The following is a 20,330-nucleotide window of genomic DNA, read 5'->3' as shown; positions in this document are numbered from 1 at the left end:
TAATAAGTACCTATTGTATGCCAAGCACTGTGTTAAGTTCTGGGGATATAAAAAGAGGTTTGAACAAGTATACTGGGTGGGAGTCTGAGCTGCACTGACCTTCTAGACCCCTCCAAATCCTAAGATTCTATGAATAAGGACAAGGAAAATCCATTAAAAATTTTTCATCTTGACTTTCATGTCCCCATTCAACATAATTTTTTAAAATCCAGTTACCTTGGGAATACCATGTAGACTCAGCTAGATCACATCAGCCTGTTTTCTCTCTCAGTGTTTTTTTTTTTTAAACTGGTAGCAAGACTCTGAAAGTATAATAATCAGACACCGAGACAGAAAGGAAGATGTGTGTCTGAGAGATACACGGAGCAGATGGAAGACAACTGTCAAAGTAGGCGTCAAGGGAATTCCTACAAGCTAATCAACAATTCTAAATAGCTCTTCGTCATACAGACTCTCTTTGCAATAATTATTTTTTTTTCCAGTTTTCCAGCTATCTTCTTACCTGAAGTGATAGTCAGCATCCAGTTTTCAAAGATTTTACAGCTCATATGGAGCTGGCCTTGAATCTGAGAAGAGCTAGGTTCAAGTCCTGATTGATACATGCTGGCCATGTAACTCTAAGCAAGTCACCCAAGGCTGCTTCTGAACCCTGCCCATCACTCTAGCCACTGCACCACCTACCAACCTCATCTAACCTTTCACTGCTTTAGGCAACGACTCTAAGTAGCAGGAGAGGTACCAGTGGGAATTTCCTTGTCCAATAGTTTTCATTACTAAAGAAATCCCAGGGTTAGTCCCTATCTCTAACTCTACATACATAGGAAAGGTCATTTTCATCTCCAGTCACAATAATACACCCAATGCTAACTTGGGAGTCAGTCTTCTTGTTGGCTTGGGAGTTTTTCAATTCAAACTATTTCCCTTTGTTGGTAGAAGGGAAGGGATATAAAAAAATGGGGCTAGGAGGCAACAAAATCAGACAAACCACATAGAAAAAAAGTTGAACTGAATTAGAAAACTTACTGTTCAACATGGGTGGGAACCTGCAGGACTGGATCTGTACAAAGAGAATACAGAAAGCATTAGAAGAAAGCGATTGACATACATGAGGATTCCTCACAGGAAGATTAAGCAGTTCACATTTCTATGACACTTTAAAGTTTATACAATGCCTTTCTGGCAGCTATTCTGTGAGCTACATTACCCACATCTCATTCTTCCTGTGTAAAGAGGAAGAAACAAAGATTCCACATGTGCCCAGGGTGAGCACCAAAGCTAGAATTCAAACTCCAGTCCAGTATGCTTTCAACTAAATCTGCTCCTCATCAACGGCCACCGCTGCTTCCAGCTGATGGACCACAAGGATCCAATGAGATCACAGATGGAGAAGTAGTTTGGGCAGAAGAAGATAAATATACTATCAAAACAGAATTAAGAGTGGGAATGGACCCAAAAGTCAGAATCACTGTGTTGAGGTCAAACAACTCACTGCTAGTGAAAGTGAGATACAACTTGGAGGTAGAGAAATGTACAAAGAGACAAAAAAGATGGCCACCAGGCCCTAAAGCAGTGACAATCATCAATGGATAAAGGTTATTCAAGGAATAAGCCCCAGTGCATTTGAGCAAAACGCAGACAATAGGCCTTTGAAACCTAAATGCTAGTAATTTGTGACACAAATATTGATTTCCTAAATATTAGAGGAAATTAGAGAAATGCAAATTAAAACAACTCTGAGGTTCCACCTCACATCCATGAGATTGGCAAAACTGATGCAAAAGGAAAATGACAAATGCTGGAGAGCCTGTGGGAAAACAGGCACATTAATGCAATGTTAGTGGAGCCAAGAACTGGTCTAGCTATTCTAGAAAACAATTTGGATTTATGCCTAGAAAGCTATTAAACTCTGTGTACCCTCTGACCCAGTGATACAAATATTAGGTCTCTGTCCAAAGAAATATATTCAAAGGTCTATATCCAAAGAAAGAGGAAAATGGACCCATATGTACAAAAATATTCATAGCAGTTCTTTCTACAGTGGTAAAAAAAATTGGAAAATGGGGGCGGGGTGTGGCACCCTTCAAATGGGGAATGGCTAAACAAGTTATAGTTTATGAAAGTGATGGAATTCTATTGTGCTATAAGAAATGATGAAGATAATTTCTGAGAAACCTGGGAAGACTCATATAGAATGATACATAGTGAAGTAAGCAGAGCCAGGAGAACATTTTATTCAATAACAATATTGTAAGGAAAATTTTGAAAGACTTAGGAACTCTGATCAACACAATGACTGATTATAACTCTAGAGGACTTATGATGTAACAAGTTACCCCAGCTCTAAATGGAAAGGTAACTGACTCAGAGTACAGACTGAGGATATTTTCTTTTAACATGGCCAATGTGAGAATTTATTTTCCTCAACTATACATGTTTGTAATTAAGTTTTGTTTTTCTTGTTTTTTCAATTGGGGGAGGTGGGAGAGAGGTGGAAGGTAAAGAAAGCAGATTTTTGTTGACTGAAAAAAGATTTAATTTAAAAAAATTATGAGTATTAGGAGAATAGAGACTGAACAAGGGTAGTTAAATGGTGCAGTGGACAGAACTCTGGGCTTGGAGTCCAGGAATACCAGAGTTCAAATCCAGCCTCAGACATTTACTAGCTGTGTGACTGGGCAAGTCAGTTAATTCTGTTTGCCTCAGTTTCCTCATATATAAGATGAACTAGAGAAAGAAATGGCAAACCACTCCAACATCTCTGCCAAGAAAACCCCAGTGGAGAACAAAGAGTCTGGCACGACTGAAACAACTGAACATCAGGAACTGAACATGTGATTTAATTGGTACAGGGAGAAATATTGGAGTTGGTATAGGTGAGAAAATTTCTTCTACCAATTTAGGCTGGCAACTTCCCTAAAATTTATAGTTTTGGAAAGTTGCCTGGAGTGCCTAGAGGTTAAATGGTTTGCCCAGGATAACACATAGCCAGCATGTACTAGGGGCAGGATTGGAACCTAGTTCTTCCTAAATTCAAGATCAGATAGATCTTCCACACCATGTTCCCTCTCTCATTTATAAATATTAAAAAAAATTTTACGTAAAAAAATGAAATAAAAGATAAAAAATGTATACAAAAATGTTAAAAATAAATATTAAAAATCAGAAATTCCCACATGGAAAAGCAAAAAACTATGGATTAAGAATCAGTTTTACATTTGTGTCCACCAAAGCATTCTGGATTTCTCCTTTCTTGAATCCTTCTGCTAAGTACTTATCAGGACAGGGACATTACCAAAAATGGTTTGGTCACAACCCCTTTGGGTAGAGTTCAAGTCAGATCCATATTATAATCTCTAAAGTCCTTTCTAGCTTTAACTTTGGAGTTACCAGCTCCAAATCATGCCACTTCCAATCTGGCCCATTTCTCTCCACTCCTCTCTAAAAGAAATCTGAATTCCTCTAAGGGACAACCCCCACAAAGGGCGCCCATAGGTGACCTTTCACCTTATCTTGCCTAGGATCAAGCCTCCATTTCACCTCTTCCTGTTCACCAGCTCCAAACCACGCTGCTTGGGCATACCCCTCTAACACTTGCTTTCTGGCTCCCCTTTATGTGATAGTGTTCCCCATTAGAATGAAGCCTTTGGAGTATAGAGACTGTCTTGTTTGCTTGTATTTGTATCATCAGAACTCAGCACAGTGATGGGCACACAGCAAGTACTTTGTTGTTCAGTCACTTCCGACTCTTTGTGATCCCATTTGGGTTTTTCTTGGCAAAGATAATGGAGCGGTTTGCCATTTCCTTCTCCAACTCATTTTACAGATGAAGAAAATGAGGCAAACAGGGGTAAGTGACTTGTCCATAGTCACACAGCTAGTAAATCTGGAGCTGGATTTGAACTCCCAAAGATAAGTCTTCCTGACTCCAGGTTGGAGCTCTATCCACTGTGCCACCTAGCTGCCCATAGCAAGTGCTGACTACCTAAAGGTCTATGGCTTCATCAATGTGTGTGCTTGGGGGGAGAGGGGCAGCAGAAAGCACATGGTGGTGTCACATGGTGGTCACTTTCTATCCAGGATTTTCCTTCAGTTAAATCTCTCTCAAGGCGTCCCACACATTGATTCTGCTTCCAAAAGCCCAGCTCCCAGGGCACACTAACGTCACAACAACAGATGCCCACCACACCATATGTACTTCCAACCGGGCCTCAGGCAGCAAAACAAACAATTCACTAAATGATGAAAGGCATGTTTAAAAAAAAACACCAGGCAATTATTACTTTGCAGTCTAAGTAATCTGTTTATCTTTTCCATCAATAACCTCTTGTATACTCACCAAGACTGACTGATGCAAGAGGAAGGAAACCCAGGCAAACAGTCACCCTTTTGAAGCAGGCCAGAGGGAGACAACAGCTTTCAAGACAGCTCCGAAACCACAAACTCATCATAATTGGCTTCTCTTTCAAAGGGCACATGGTAATCAGACAACTAACTAAATCCATCACCAATAAACAGACTGAGTGGACCCAGAATTCCTCTGAGCTCACCAGGGGAGACAGGGAGATGGAGTCACTGACATTCTGGATGACTGGCCATAAGCCTGCTCTGCCAGGAGACTCGTATTCACATGGAAAGACTCCTTTTCTGTAGCTTACATACTGAGCATCTGAGACAGAGGTTTGAGGTCTAAAACTTGTTTGCTATTTGTTCTTTGTTCTCAAAGAGGACCAGCACATCAGGAAGGTGATGCCATGACATCTAAGTAAATCAGATTTAAGTAAAGCAGGGCTGCACAAAGTCACCAGCCTCACTTTCTCCTCCTGAGCCATTTGGGGCCAGTGGACAGATATGGATCAGGACAAGTGAAGATGGCTCAGGATGCAGTGGAGGACCTCAGCCTTTTCAACCTAAGGTCTTCAATAGGTCTCAGTTTGACTGAGGCAACACCCATTCAGTGGTTAAGAATGAATAAAAAATGAGGCCAAGAATGACCTCTAAAACTGCGTACTGCAGAAAGGCCCCGACTGGGATATAAGACATAATAGTAATAAACAACAAACAAAAAAACAAGAATACGTTTATATAGCACTTATATACCATTTACATAGCACTTTAAGATTTGCAAAGTGTTTTGTATATGTTATCTCATTTAAACCTCATTAAATAACCTTATGCAGAGGGTACTATGATTAAGTATAGAATTAAGAGCTGGTAGGGACCTCAGTTTATCTAGTACCAACTTCTCCTTTTACAGATAAGGACACTGAAAGTCAGAGGGGTTAAGTACCTTGCCTCAAACTGCACAGTGGGGCCAACATAGCCAAGAGTGGACTCCTTCCACCCCCCAAAACCCTTAGATTCCATATTCTGTACTCTCCATGATACCACTTCTGAAAACTGCTGCCAATATGAGAAGAAAGGAAAGAAGGAAGGAAGGAAGGAAGGAAGGAAGGAAGGAAGGAAGGAAGGAAGGAAGGAAGGAAGGAAGGAAGGAAGGAAGGAAGGAAAGGAGGGAGGGAGGGAGGGAGGGAGGAAGGAGAAAAAGAAATGAAATGAAAAAAAGAACGTCATTAAGTGCTTACTGGTTATCAACTCCCCCAAGAAGGACTAGATACATTTTTTCTGGTGGTCCAGCCCTAAGATGCTGCTCTAAGATGAGAAGAAGCAGCAGAGCCACAGGGTAGATAGATGATAGGTTTAGAGCTGGAAGGAGCCTTAGGTTGGTCACAGGGTCCAAATTCTTCATTTTACATATGAGGAAACTGAGTCACTTAGAGAGTACGTAACTTTGCCCAGGGTCATACAGATAGAAAATGTATGAGGTGGGATTTGAAGCTAGGTCTTCCTGGCTCCAAGTTCAGTGCCCTATCTACCATGCCATTATACCTTTCCAAGGGTTTGACATATAGAAAGCATAGTTTGGATTAGGAAAGTGGGGCTAGGTTAAGCGATTGAACCTAGGTCATAGCACAGAGCTAGGATTTCAACTTAGGTCCTGTGGCTCCAAATTTATTGTTCTTTTCATTGGATTACACATCTCTTATGCTAAAGAGGTTCTTAGGTGACTGGATTGACTAGTTCGTAAGCCAGAAAAACATGGCTCTTAAACACTGGAGCAGTGATCCCTAGAAGGGTTAGTTCCTCCAGTACATTCCATTCTGGCCATTTGCTGCTCTGGCCTCTTGGGGAGCTTAACCCTTTACTAGGAACTCCTAGTCTGGGACCTGCATTGTCCTGGTTCATGAATATGTCTCATGGCTGTCCCCAGACAGCCCACATTTCACAACCCACTGGGGTCATTTTCTTGCCATTCAGTGCTTTGTCTTTGCCCTGCTGGACCACAGGACCTTGCCATCTACCTGCCTCTGGACAAAATGTGTCTTCCCCTCCCTCCCACCTCTTACCTTCTAACTCTAGAATGGTAATGAAACCAGCCATGCCATTGTTCCTAGAAAGGAAATGCCATTCAACTCCCCTATGGCTCCACTTGTGCTCTTTTTGCTCCCTGGCTTCCAGCTTCTAGATGTTCTGCCATCTTCCCCTATGAAGCTTCCCCATTATAAACTCCTTCAGCACAAAGACATACACACATATATACAGCCAGCCCAGACCAGACTGTTCTTTACATCCCATTGAGCCGCCTACCTTCATCATCTTGCCATGTTTCCTATCACCCCTTCTCCCCACTTTCCAACTCTTGGCTTTAAGCTCAGTGATAAAATCAACCATCACATGTGTACATACATGTATACACACATGAAATTTGGCTACATATTTGCCATATATTATGTGCTTATATATGTAAATGTAAGGTCTTTGAGAACAGGGTTTGTTTTGTCCTTTATTACTTCTACTAGGCACTGAGTAAATGTTACATGATTTTCTGGTTAATATGACCATTGTTCTTAGAAAGGGCATGTCAATCAGCTGCATAATGGATCAACTCAATGTCTCTTGACTCCCCAGACAATTCCTTCCTGACCACTAGTCCTACATGTGTGTTATCTCCCACTCCTAGGGATATAAACTACTTGAAGTTAGGTCAATGGTCTCACTTTTGTAATTAAAAAAATTTATTTTATTGTATTTTCGGTTCCAAATTGTCTCTATCTGCCCTCCCCTGCTCTACCTATTGAGAAGGCAAGAAAAACAAAATCCATTACAAATATGTATAGTCTTGCAAAAGAAATTCTCACATTAGCCACATCAAAAAGAAAATAAAGAAAGAGAAAAGAATATGATTCATTCAGCAATTTATCAGCTTTTATATCTGGAGGTTGATAACATTTCATCAAGAGTCTTTTGGAATTGTGGTTGGTCATTGTTTCGCTTTTGTAATTTTATCACCAGCATTGAGTGTCTGGCACAAAATAAATGCTTAATTCTAGTAAGTATTGTGTACAGATTTTCCTTCCTTCCTTCCTCCCTCCATCCCTCCCTTCCTTCTTTCCTTCCTGTCTTTTTTTATGAGCCAACCAGAATTTATTAAGCACTTAACTACGTGCCAAGCACTGCTCAAAGTACTAGGAATATAAATAAGTAAAAACAGCCCCTGCCCTCAAGGGGCTTTTTCTCCCCTTCTTTCTTCAATGAGTGTTTGGCCCACAGTCTTTCCTCCCCAACTCCTGCCCTGATAGGGGACTGTAACATACAAACTGATATCCCATCCTATGCTCTAACGTTCCAGTTCCTCAGTACATTCATTTCCCATGACCCACTCTTCCATCGTACTGTAGCAACACATAGAAATGGTCATACACTTGATCGTGCCTTCACTCACCAATGTCCCACACCCGTGTTCATGAACTCTGAAATTCCTTTTTCTGACTGTAATCTGTTGGCATTCCACCACTCTCTCTGCCTTGCAATCCCAAACGTGGTTCTTTGTTCTCACTGGAACCTCCAGTCCCTCAACCTGTCGGGTTTTTCACAGGCCATCAACCCAGCCCTAGCTATTCTCTCCTCTCTTCCCTATCTTGACACCTTGATGAACCTTGATAAACTAGTTCTATAATGTTTTCATTTCTCTAGTTCTTTGCCCCTTTATGCTATAGAGAAGAAGATCATGCCCTTCCAAACCCCAGCCTTGGATGACTCACAGCTGTTGAACTAAGCTGCAGAGAAATCATTCTGACTGGGTCCTCTACCAATTTGTTTATATAATCTCACCTGAGTCCTCACTGCAGCAAGGCAGTCCTTTTTTATCTCCCTAATCAATTCACAACCCCACTTCCCATAGCAACTCTTCCAAAACTTTTCATCCCTCCTTGAGCTTCCTGTGGGCTGAGTCATCTGCAGTTCAATAATAAATGAAATCAAAGGAGACAATAAGAGAAAACTTTGTCTCATTTTTTTTCTTGCCTTATATTTTACTGAAAAAATACTGAGGCTATTCAAAAAGAGGCTATTCTCTCTTACCTCATCTCACAACATTCAGATGCATTCTGCCACTGTCTCCCCCACTCATTTTACATGAAGACACGGTCTCTCCTTGCCAAGGCAAAACCTTTTACATGTACAAGTGATCCCATTCTATTCTGTATTTTCCTTTTTTAAAAAAAAAATTTATTTATTTTTAGTTTTCAACATTCATTTCCAGAAGCTTTTGAGTTCCAAATTTTCTCCCTATCTCTCCCCTCCACCCACCCCAAAACAGCATGCATTCTGATTACCCCTTCCCCCCAATCTGCCCTCCCTTCTGTCACACCCCTCCCCTTTTCTTATCATCAAGCCCTCTATTTTCTTGGAGGGCAAGAGAGATTTCTATACCCCACTGCCTGTATATCTTATTTCCCAGCTGCATGTAAAAACAATTGTTAACATTCATCTTTAAAACTTTGATTTCCAACTTCTCTCCCTTCCTCCCTCCCCACCTACCCCACTGAGAAGGCAAACAATTCGATATATGTTATACATATGCAAAAGACTTTCATAAAAGTCATGTTGTGGAAGATTAACTAACTAAACATATATATATCTATATATCAGATTTGAACTAGGGTCTTCCTGACTCCAAGCCCCATGCTCTAACTACTGCCTCAAAGGAACCTAAAGGCAAAACACACTGTAGTGTGAATTCTTTTGCTTTCTATTACCACCAACATCATCTACCTTCTTAAAGACAGGTTTATCAGAAGGAGGTACCCGAACTCGGACAACATGAAATGACCAATCTGTTTCAGAGAACAGATTAAACACACTTCCCTCCCCAGGGAGTTAGGGGGCCGTGAGTATGGAATGTGGTATATGCTGACAATTTACCCCGTTTCTGTCTGGGTTCACTGGGTTTTTCTTTAATATAAGAAAGTTCAATGGGGGAAGGGAATCAGGGAAGAAAATAGGGAAAGATAGATTGAGAAATGACGTGCATAAAAACAAACAAATCGATAACACTTAGCAAAAAAGATGTGTGGTTGGGAAAGTATGACTGGTGATAAGTCAGCTAAAAACAGGAAAAGGTCTGTGGTGAAACTGACTAAAATTTCAATCCATCCATGCTTGAGGCTTCTCCTTTTGAATTGGCTTTGGGCAGATTCTCTCCTATAGGAAGAATGAAAACACCTTTGATTACAGAAGCTGCAAGGACAGTGGGCTCATCAGGGTGGTCAAGGAACCCAAGGAGATCATTGCCAGCCACACAGGCTCATGAGCATTTCCAGGACACACTGCTCCTGAAATGGTATCTTGATGAGTATTTCATAAATAAAACTCAATGAGTTTTTATTGCCTCCCTCTCATTCTTTAAAAATTACACAACTACATAACAAAACACCCCAGTATAAGTAATAAAGGTGCTGAGGTACCAACTGAATAAGCTTCATCTCAACTGGGAGCAACACACAGTAGGTTTTGTGGAAAGAACATTTGACTTGGAATCAAAAAACCTGGGTTATTGCTGTTCTTTTTTTAAATCTTAGCTCTGTCATTTACTAGGCACTTTATTTGAAGAAAATCTTCTCAGCCTTAGTTTCCTCATCTGTAAAATGGGTATACTGTCTACCTCACAATATTACTGTATCAATGAGATGTCTATAGAATGCACTGTAAACCTTAAAAAATATAAGCCATTATAAACAGCAAGGTTGTAAGATTTTATAGTTGCAAGTAATTGCATAGTTATTATTACAAATCAGCTCCTTCCAGTCCTCCAGCAAATTTAGGGAACACATCAAGCAGAGGTCAAGGGTCCATACAATCCCCAGGTCTGTGCTGATTAATGTCACCAATTCCTTCAGCTGATCCCTATAAAGCCTGGTTTCTAGGCCTTTCCCTGTCTTGGTCATTCTCCTCTGGTTGCTCTCTACTAACAAACCCTCCCTAATATGTGGTATCCAGAATTGAATGGGATACTCCAGATTTGGTCTGACCAGGAAAGAAGGGAGAAAGGGCCTTGTTCATTGTTGTTGTTCAACCATGTCTAAATCTCCGTGACCACATTCAGGATTTTTTGTAGTATCATCACATCTTCCAATTGTTTTAATAAATTTACTTTTCTAGGCTTTGCTGAACTATTGTATTTGTTTTTCAAAGTTCCTGTTCAGCTTTGGTCTTTTCATCAGAAGTACCTGAAGATCTACTTTCATTATAGATCTATTTTCCTTCTACCTGAAAGGGCCTGCCTAAAAAGACTAAGGTCTCCCATTGCATCCTGAGCCATCTCCAGTCATCCTGAGGAATATCTGGTCACTGGACCCAGATGGCTCAAGAGAATAAAGTGAGGCTGGTGACCTGCACAGCCGTCCCTCACTCAAAACAAAGTCAAGTGCAAGTCATGTAATCATTTCTCTGATGTCATGGTCTTCTTTGAAAACGAAGACAAACACAACACAATAGGATTTTTTGGCAGAGATACTGGAATAGTTTGCCATTTCCTTCTCCAGCTCATTTTATAAATGAGGAAACTGAGGCAAACAGGGTTAAGTGACCTAACCAGAGTCACACAGCTAGTAAGCATCTGAGGTCAGACGAACACAGCAAGATGAATCTTTTTGATTCCAGACCCAGTTCTCTATTCACTGAGTGAATAGCAGTCCCTGATGACAGCCTACTTCCTTCTAGGTTTATCTGTATGTAACTATAAATATAGTACTTCTTGGCCAGAACATAAAAAATAGTCTAGAAAAACAGTTTTACCTTATCTTTTCCTGAACCAGGGCTCCATGTGACATCTTGGTAAACTCTATACCTCACCACTGCCTCCCTCTCTTCCACTTTCCCCTCTTCTTACTGCTCTTATACATAGTTTTTACCCATTAGAATTTAAACTCATTTAGGTGAAGGACTATCTTGTATCTATAATATCAATGATTATCACAATGCCAAGAACATAGTAACTGATTACTAAATGCTCTATCCATCCATCCATCTATCCTATCATTATTATCATTAAAATATCACTAATGTTAAATTTGAATATGTGCATTTGTTTAGGGAGATGTATAATATAGTGGGAAAAGTGCTGAACTTAAGAAAAACATGTATTTAAATCTCAGATGTAATATTCATTAACCATATAACACTGGGAAGTCATCTAAGACTCAGTTTCCCCCCTCTATAAAACCATGATAATATTTACATTACCTACTTCTCAGAACTGTTGTGAGGAAAGTGCTATATATAAATGCTATTAATATTATGTTGCATGGTAAAGACTTACAAACACAGTAGGAGTTTGAAGAAGAGATCAATAAAGGCTAGAATAGTCAGGAAAAAATTCATAAAGTAACTGTGCAGAGTCTAGATAGATAGGATTTGCTTAGGAAGAGGGAAGAGAAATAGGCACTACAAGGTCATAAGATACAAGATCATAGATTTGGAGAGGGAAGGAACTCTAGGAATAATCTCAATCATTCCCTCCCCCAGTGTCTCATTCCAGATCTGCCTAGCCTTTCCCCTGTGCCCTATGGAAATCCTGTCCTATAACTAAAGTACTTTCACTTTAGATCTCTTCCTTTTATGCTTCTTCTAGCTCTTGGCTCTCATTGACACCTGGCTCTCCCCAAATAAAAATGCATTCAGAGCCTTCCTTTGTGACTCACAGGTGCCAGAAAGGGACCTGGAATACTCTTTGCCTCCCACTTTGACTTTCAAATGCTCCCTCTACAGCTATCAATCATCAACTTCTCACCCATTGAGGCTCACTCCCCAGTCATCTGAATCACTGCCTTGCCATCAGGACCCCTGAAATAATGCCCCAGAGGGCTTAAAACCCTTTCAACTCTAGAATGCCTGCCCTGAGTCCTGATCTCCTGTATAGGAAATGCCTCACATGGCCTACCATATCTACCCTGGTTCCAGATAAGCGTCACTTCTCTTCTAGGCTATCTTCTTGTCTTGTCACCACACACACATATACTCCCCTGTCCCTTGCCCCCTTCAGTTTTCCAGTTTGGGAATAGTAATCAAACCAGTATTGCCATGGCTACTGAAAAGGATGTCAATCTATTCCTCTATGGCTCCACTTATTATCCCTGTAACTCCTGCGGAGGGAATTATGATTTTTATAAGTAATATGGTATGGGTAATGAATATACTAATAGATCAGATTTCTTAGAATTGCCTCTCTTGTGAGTCAGACTTACAGTACAGATTGAAATGATAAATCAAACCTTTGATAAGGCTCACAATCACTGGCATCTTTCAGTCTGTGTACCTGAAGTGAAGCGAATCAAAGACTGTAGAAGCTGTTCCCACCACAGAACTCTAGTTTTGTGACCCACTAAGTAACAACCCTCAAGGACTAGAGCAATATTGCCCCCACAGGACTCCAAAACTGATGTATTGTCTTCTATTTGTGGGTTTGTCGTGGTAAGACACTCAAGCCCAGGAGAAAACCCACCTTCCCCCCCTTCCTTCCCATTTGTGATTTATGTATATAATCTCTGTCTTCTCTTCAGCAAGGTGGAATTCTGATCAGGAGAATTCCTGATTTGCAAATCTGTTCTTCATAATGAAACTAATTAATTAAACAGCTACCTGATTACTGGCACTGTCTCTGGCCAGCTGTTTCATAGCTCTCAGGTTAGAGACTTGGCTCAGTAAAATCCTGTTAACACTCTCCAAATCAAAACATAACACTCTCCTATATATAGTTTTCACTCCTATTAGACTATAAGTTCCTTGCGTTCAGAGATTGGGGTTTGTTGGGTTGGATTTTTTTGGATTTTTATTCCCAGCACTTAAGTTAGTGTTTAGCATATTTTAGGTTCTTAATAAATGCTTGTTCAGGGGGCAGAGCTAAGATGGCAGAGTAGAAGCATGGACCTGTAGAAGCTCTCCCACCACAGCCCATAAAATACCTATAAGAAATGGCTAAACAAATTCTAGAGAAGCAGAAGCCACAAAACAACAGAGTTAAAGAGATTTTTCAGCCCATGGCAGCCTAGAAGGTCTACAGGAAAGGTCTATCCCACCCAGGCGCCGACCAGAGTGCAACCTGCAGAGCGCAGCCCGGCTTTGCCCATGCCACAGGGCAGGGTCAGGACCGGAGCAGACTTCAGGGCACCAGCAGCAGCAGCAGCAGCAGTTCCCAGATCCCTCAACCCACAAACACCAGAGACAGCTTCAAAGGTCAGTGAGAAAGCATTTTCCCTGCGTGAAAAGGGAATGTGGTCTGGCAGCAGTCCCTGAGGCACAGCATCCATTTTTGGAGTCCTCAGCCTAAAGACCCTGGGGGGAGCAGCTGATTTGGATCTCAGTCCTGAGGGGTAGTCCTGGGGTGAGGAGGAACACCGGTGTGGTGGAGCTGGTGAAAGTTTTGGAGAGGATCCTGGACAGAAAAGCTTGTGGTTGCTCCCAGAACAGAGTGCAGGCCAGGAGAGGAGTAAACTCCTCTCCCTTGATTGTGCCACCTTGGAGGAACTGAGAACTTACAGGTCCCCAGAGTATACCCCACTCTTGACAAAGGATTCAAAAGTCAAGTAACTGGCTGGGAAAATGCCCCCAAAAGGGAAAAAAAATAGAAGGTTACTTTCTTGGTGACAGGTATTTTCTTCCATCCTTTTGGATGACGACAAACAATGCATACCATCAAAGGAAGACCTAAAAGTCAAGGCTTCTGCATCCAAAATCTCCAAAATAAATATACAATGGTCTCAGGCCATGGAAGAGCTCAAAAAGAATTTTGAAAATCAAGTAAGAGAGGTGGAGCAAAAATTGGGAAGAGAAATAAGAGGGATGCAAGAAAATCATGAAAAGCGAGTCAACAGCTTGCTAAAGGAGACCCAAAAAATGCTGAAGAAAATAACACCTTGAAAAATAGACTAGCTCAAATGGTAAAAGAGATTCAAAAAGCCAATGAGAAGAATGCTTTAAAAAGCAGAACTAGCCAAATGGAAAAGGAGGTTCAAAAGCTCACTGAAGAAAATAGTTCTTTAAAAATTAGAATGGAGCAGATGGAAACTAATGACTTTATGAGAAACCAAGAAATTACAAAATAAAACCAAAAGAATGAAAAAATAGAAGACAATGTGAAATATCTCATTGGAAAAACAACTCACCTGGAAAATAGATCCAGGAGAGACAATTTAAAAATTATGGGACTACCTGAAAGCCATGATCAAAAAAAGAGCCTAGGCATCATCTTTCATGAAATTATCAAGGAAAACTGCCCTGAGATTCTAGAACCAGAAGGCAAAATAAATATTCAAGGAATCCACTGATCATCTCCTGAAAGACTTCCCAAAAGGAAAACTCCTAGGAATATTATAGGCAAATTTCAGAGTTCCCAGGTCAAGGAGAAAATATTGCAAGCAACCAGAAAGAAAAAATTCAAGTATTGTGGAAATACAATCAGGATAACACAAGATCTAGCAGCTTCTACATTAAGGCATTGAAGGGCTTAGAATACGATATTCCAGAAGTTCAAGGAACTAGGATTAAAACTAAGAATCACCTACCCAGCAAAACTGAGTACAATACTTCAGAGGAAAAAATGGTCTTTCAATGAAATAGAGTACTTTCAAGCATTCTTGATGAAAAGAGCAGAGCAGAATGGAAAATTAGACTTTCAAACACAAGATTCAAGAGAAGCATGAAACAGGAAAGGGAAATCATAAGGGACTTTCTAGAGTTGAACTGTTTACATTCCTACAGGGAAAGATAATATTTGTAACTCTTGAAACTTTGCTCAGTATTTGGGTAGTTGGAGGGATTATACACACATACACACACACACACATACACACACAGATATAAATATAGATATAGCCAGAGGGTATAAGGAGAGTTGAATAGGAAGGGATGATACCTAAAAAAAATAAAATTGAGGGGTGAGAGAGGAATATATTGGGAGAAGAAAGGGAGAAGTGGAATGGGACAAATTATCTCTGACATAAAATAGGCAAGAAAAAGCTTTTTCAATGGAGGCAAAAGAGGGGGAGGTGAGAAGGAAAAAGTGAAGCTTACTCTCATTACATATGGCTTAAGGAGGGAATAACATGCACACTCAATTGGGTATGAAAATCTATCTTACACTACAGGAAAATAGGGGAGAAGGGGGATAAGTGGGGTGTGAAAGGGGATGATATAAGGGAGGGCAAATGTGAGAAGGGGGTAATTAGAAGTAAATACTTTTGGGGAAAGACAAGGTCAAAAGAGAATAGCATAAATGGGGGGCAGGATAGAATGGAAGGAAATATAGTTAGTCTTTCACAACATGACTATTATGGATGTCTTTAGCAGAACTACACATATACAGCCTATACTGAATTGCTTGCCTCCTCAGTGGGGATAGGTGGGGAGAGAGAAAGGGAGAGAAGCTGGAACTCAAAGTTTTAGAAATGAGTGTTGAGAATTGTTTTGCATGCAACTGGGAAATAAGAAATGCAGGTAATGGGGTATAGAAATCTATTTTGCCCTACAAGAAAAGAAGATGGGGATAAGGGAAAGGAGGGGTGTGACAGAAGGGAGGGCATATTGAAGGAAGGGGTAATCAGAATGCATGGTGTTTTGGGAGGGAGGGGAAAGATGGGAAGAAAATTTGGAACTCAAAATCTTATGGAAATGAATGTGGAAAATAAAAATAAATAAATAAATTTAAATGTTTAAAAAAATACAGAAATGCTCATTCATTAATTTCAAATTTATCATCCAGTCTAGATCTTGGCAGCTGTTATCTACTAACCCCCAGAATAGTCTCTCTCTTTACCCAATGAATTCAGTGCTTGGGTTATGGTCTTGATCTCCACTGGAGTCCCTGTTGTCATACTAGGAGACTCCAACATATGTACAAACACACACATACACACATACATACATGTCCCAGTTCCCTCAAACATCCCAGTTCCTCAATCTGTTTCAGTACCAAGACTACTCCTTTATTCCACCTTACATACACAGAGATGATTATACCCTTGCTCTTGTTCCGTTTTCATGACTAAGAATTCTGAAATGCCTTCCTCTGCTCAAAACCTCCTATAATACCATCTTTCTCTTTCTCCTTTTTTCTCCCAAACCTATTCTTTATCCTCTGCTTGACCTGCAATCTCAGATGAAGCGGTAGTCCTCATTATAGCTAACCCTTCCACACGTACCTTTAATTCCATCCTCTCCCCCCTCCTCCAGCAGACTTCCCCTGTTATTATCTACCTTCCTCAATCTTCCATCTCTCCTTATCTACTAGTTACTTAGAAACAAGCCCCAAATTCTCCAATCCTTAAAAAAAAAAAAACTCAATCCCATTACACCTGTTAACTCTTGTCCTTCGGTCTTCCCCATTTAATCAATTTCTTTAAAGTAACACCGTCTACTTCATCTCCTTTCAATTCCCACTACATTGGTTTCAGCCTTCATCACTCAACTAAAAATAGCTCTCTTCAAAGTTACCCATGATCTCTCTCTTTTTTTCCCCATTTTGGGGGGGAGGCAATCAGGGTTAGGTGACTTGCCCAAGGTCACACAGCTAATAAGTATCTGAGGCCACATTTGAACTCGAGTCCTCCTAACTCCTCCAAAACCAGTGCTCTATCCTCTGTGCTACCACATCCCCACACTCCATGATCTCTTAACTGCTTCTCAGTCTTGACCCTTTCCAACCTCTCTGCAACATTTAACCCTTTCCAGATACAATCCCCTCTCTGAGTTTATATGTTAATATTTTCTTGCGAGTTTCCTTCTACTTGTCTCACCACTCCTCAGTCTTGAATCATCATCCAAGTCATAGCAACATGGTGGCGATGGTGAAGTAGAGTGCCAGGCCTGGAGTCAGGAAGACTCATCTGTATGAGTTCAAATCCATCCTCAGACACTTACTAGCTATGTGACCCTAGGCAAGTCATTTAACCTTGTTTACCTCAGTTTCCTCATCTGTTAAAATGATCTGGAGAAGGAAATGGTGAATCACTCCAATATCTTTGCCAAGAAAACCCCAAAAGGGAAGAGTTGGACAAAACTACACAACAACATCAACCAAGTCATGGCCACTAATTGTGTGTGTACTTCTAAGGCCCTGTCTTTTGTCCCCTTCTCTTCTCTCTCTACATTGGCTCTTTTGGTGATCTCATCAGCTATCATGGCTTTAATTACTATCTCTATACACATTATACATATACATAAATACACACATACACACATGCACACACAAATATACATATACAGATCATTCCCATATCTACATATCTAGCCAATCTCTCCTGAGCTCTGGTCCCACATGACCAATCACTTAGATATTTCCAACGGGATGTCTCACAGGCATCTCAAATCCAAAACTGAACTCATTCAGTTGTTCACAAATTGTCTTCTGAACTTTCCCATCACTGTCAATCACACCATCATCCTCCTGGGTAGGCACATTGTCAACCTTGGTGTCAGCCTCAATTCCTCACTCTCATTCACCCCACATATCCACTGCCGCATCTTATCTCATCTGTCTCCACAACATTTCTCTTATAGACCCTTCCTCTTATCTCATACAACTACCACCTTAGTTTAAAGGTCTGGAAAATTTGGAGTCAATCAAAAGAAGCACTTAAGGATCTAGAAGGTCACACTTAAGGATCTAGAAGGCCACATGTGGCCTCAAGGCTGCAGGTTCTCCACCCCTGCTTAAGGCCTTGTTACCTCTCACCTGGATTACTTTAACACCTCCTACTTGGGCTCTCTACCCCAAACCTCTGCCAATTAGTCCAATCCATTCTCTACACAGCTGCTAAAGTGACTTTCCTATCATACATGTCTGATCACATCCCCTGCTTTTTTTTCGTTTGTTTCTCTAAAGATTTATTGTTTTCTTTTTTTAATATTTTATTTATTTTTTAATGTTCTACACTACTATAAAACTTAGATTTCTACCCCCCACACACACCTCCTTCCCCAAGATGGCATACAATTCTATATAGGATCTACATATACTTTCCTATTGAATATGTTTTCACCATAGTCATGCTATGTAGACAAACTAAAATAACTGGAAGAAATCATATAATAAATCAGAACATAATACACACACACACATACACACAGATATGATCTGCTACATTCTGTGAATGAATTACATAGTTCTTTCTCTGAGTGTGGAAGGCATTTTGCCTTAGAAAACCATTGGGAATTTTTTTTTAAAGTCCTTGCATTATTGCGAAGCTCCAAGTCTACCAGAAAAACCTCTCGCATACTGTGGTCGTTGCTGTGCACCAAGTTCTCCTGGTTCTGCTCCTTTCACTCAGCATCAGATCATATAAGTCCTTCCAGGCCTCCTTGAAGTCTTCTTGATCATCATTTCTTATGGCACAATAGTACTCCATTACATTCATATACCATAATTTATTCAGCCATTCCCCAATTGATGGGCATCCCCTTGATTTCCAGTTTTTGGCAACTACAAAGAGTGCTGCTATAAATATTTTTGTACATGTGGGACCCTTTCCCATTTTTATGATCTCTTGGGGATACAGTCCTAGTAGCGATATTGCTGGGTCAAAGAGTATGCACATTTTTTGTAGCCCTTTGGGCATAGTTCCAAACCGCTCTCAGAATGGTTGGATGAGCTCACAGCTCCACCAACAATGAATTAGTGTTCCAATTCTCCCACATCCTCTCCAGCATTTATCATTTTCCTGTCCCGTTATGTTTGCCAATCTAATAGGTATGATGTGGTACCTCAGAGTTGTTTTGATTTGCATCTCTCTAATCAAAAGTGATTTAGAGCATTTTTTCATATGATTATAGATAGCTTTAATTTCTTCCTCTGAAAATTGCCTGTTCATATCCTTTGACCATTTATCAATTGGGGAATGACTTGTATTGTTGTACATTTGACTCAGTTCTCTATATATTCTAGAAATGAGGCCTTTATCCCCAAGATTAGCTATAGAAATTCTTTCCCAGTTTACTATATCCCTCCAAATTTTGGTTGCATTGGGTTTGGTTGTGCAAAAACGTTTCAGTTTAATGTAATCAAAATTATCCATCTTGCATTTCATAATGCTTTCTACCTCTTCTTTAGTAAAAAATTCTTCCCTTCTCCATAAATCTGATAAAAACACTATTCCTTGCTCCTCCAGTTTGTCCAAGATCATGTACTTATTTGGACTTTATTTTTGTGTATGGTGTCAGGCATGGGTCTATACCTAGTTTTCTCCACACTGTTATCAATTTTCCCAGCAATTTTTGTCGAACAGTGAGTTCTTACTCCAGAAGCTGGGGTCCTTGGGTTTATCAAACAGAAGGTTGCTACATTCCTTGCCTACTGTGTCTTGAGTGCCAAGTCTATTCCACTTGTCTACCCATCTGTTTCTTAGCCAATACCAAGGGGTTTTGATAATTGCTGCTTTATAGTACAATTTGAGGTCTGGTAGCGCTAGGCCACCTTCCCTAGCATTTCTTTTCATTAGTCCCTTTGATATTCTGGACCTTTTGTTCTTCCAGATGAATTTTGATATTATTTTATCCAGCTCTAGAAAATAATTATCTGATAGTTTAATTGGTATGGCACTAAATAAGTAAATTAATTGAGATAGAATTGTCATTTTTATTATATTAGCTCGGCCTACCCATAAGCAACTGATATTTTTCCACTTACTTAAATCTGACTTTATTTGTGCAAAAGGTGTCTTGTAATTGTGTTCGTATAGTCCCTAGGTTTGTTTTGGCAGGTAAACTCCCAAGTATTTTATAGTGTCTACCCTAGCTTTAAATAGGATTTCTCTTTATATCTCTTGCTGTTGGACTTTGTTGCTAATATATAGGAATGTAGAAGATTTGTGTGGGTTTATTTTGTAACCTGCAACTCTGCCAAAGTAGCTTTTTTACTTGAGTCTCTGGGATTCTCTAAGTATATCATCATATCATCTGCAAAGAGTGATAACTTAGTTTCTTCTTTGGCTATTCTTATTCCT

The 20,330-nt window shown here is 40.2% G+C and overlaps 1 protein-coding gene across 4 annotated transcripts in view; it reads right to left on the bottom strand.

Moving 5' to 3' along the window:
* ERN1 (endoplasmic reticulum to nucleus signaling 1) overlaps nt 1–20,330 on the bottom strand; it is a 127,944-nt gene that overhangs the window by 53,221 nt on the left and 54,393 nt on the right. For all 4 annotated transcript variants that reach the window (XM_072645820.1, XM_072645819.1, XM_072645822.1 and 1 more), the window contains one exon: nt 1,024–1,057. In XM_072645820.1, the coding sequence (XP_072501921.1) occupies nt 1,024–1,057 (34 nt within the window). The remainder of the gene's footprint in view (nt 1–1,023; nt 1,058–20,330) is intronic.

This window comes from Notamacropus eugenii, chromosome 2 (genome assembly GCF_028372415.1).
Source record: "Notamacropus eugenii isolate mMacEug1 chromosome 2, mMacEug1.pri_v2, whole genome shotgun sequence".
NCBI classification, from domain to species: Eukaryota; Metazoa; Chordata; class Mammalia; order Diprotodontia; family Macropodidae; genus Notamacropus; species Notamacropus eugenii.
Note: the sequence above shows the minus strand (reverse complement) of the source record. Positions and strands in the feature narration are given on the sequence as shown.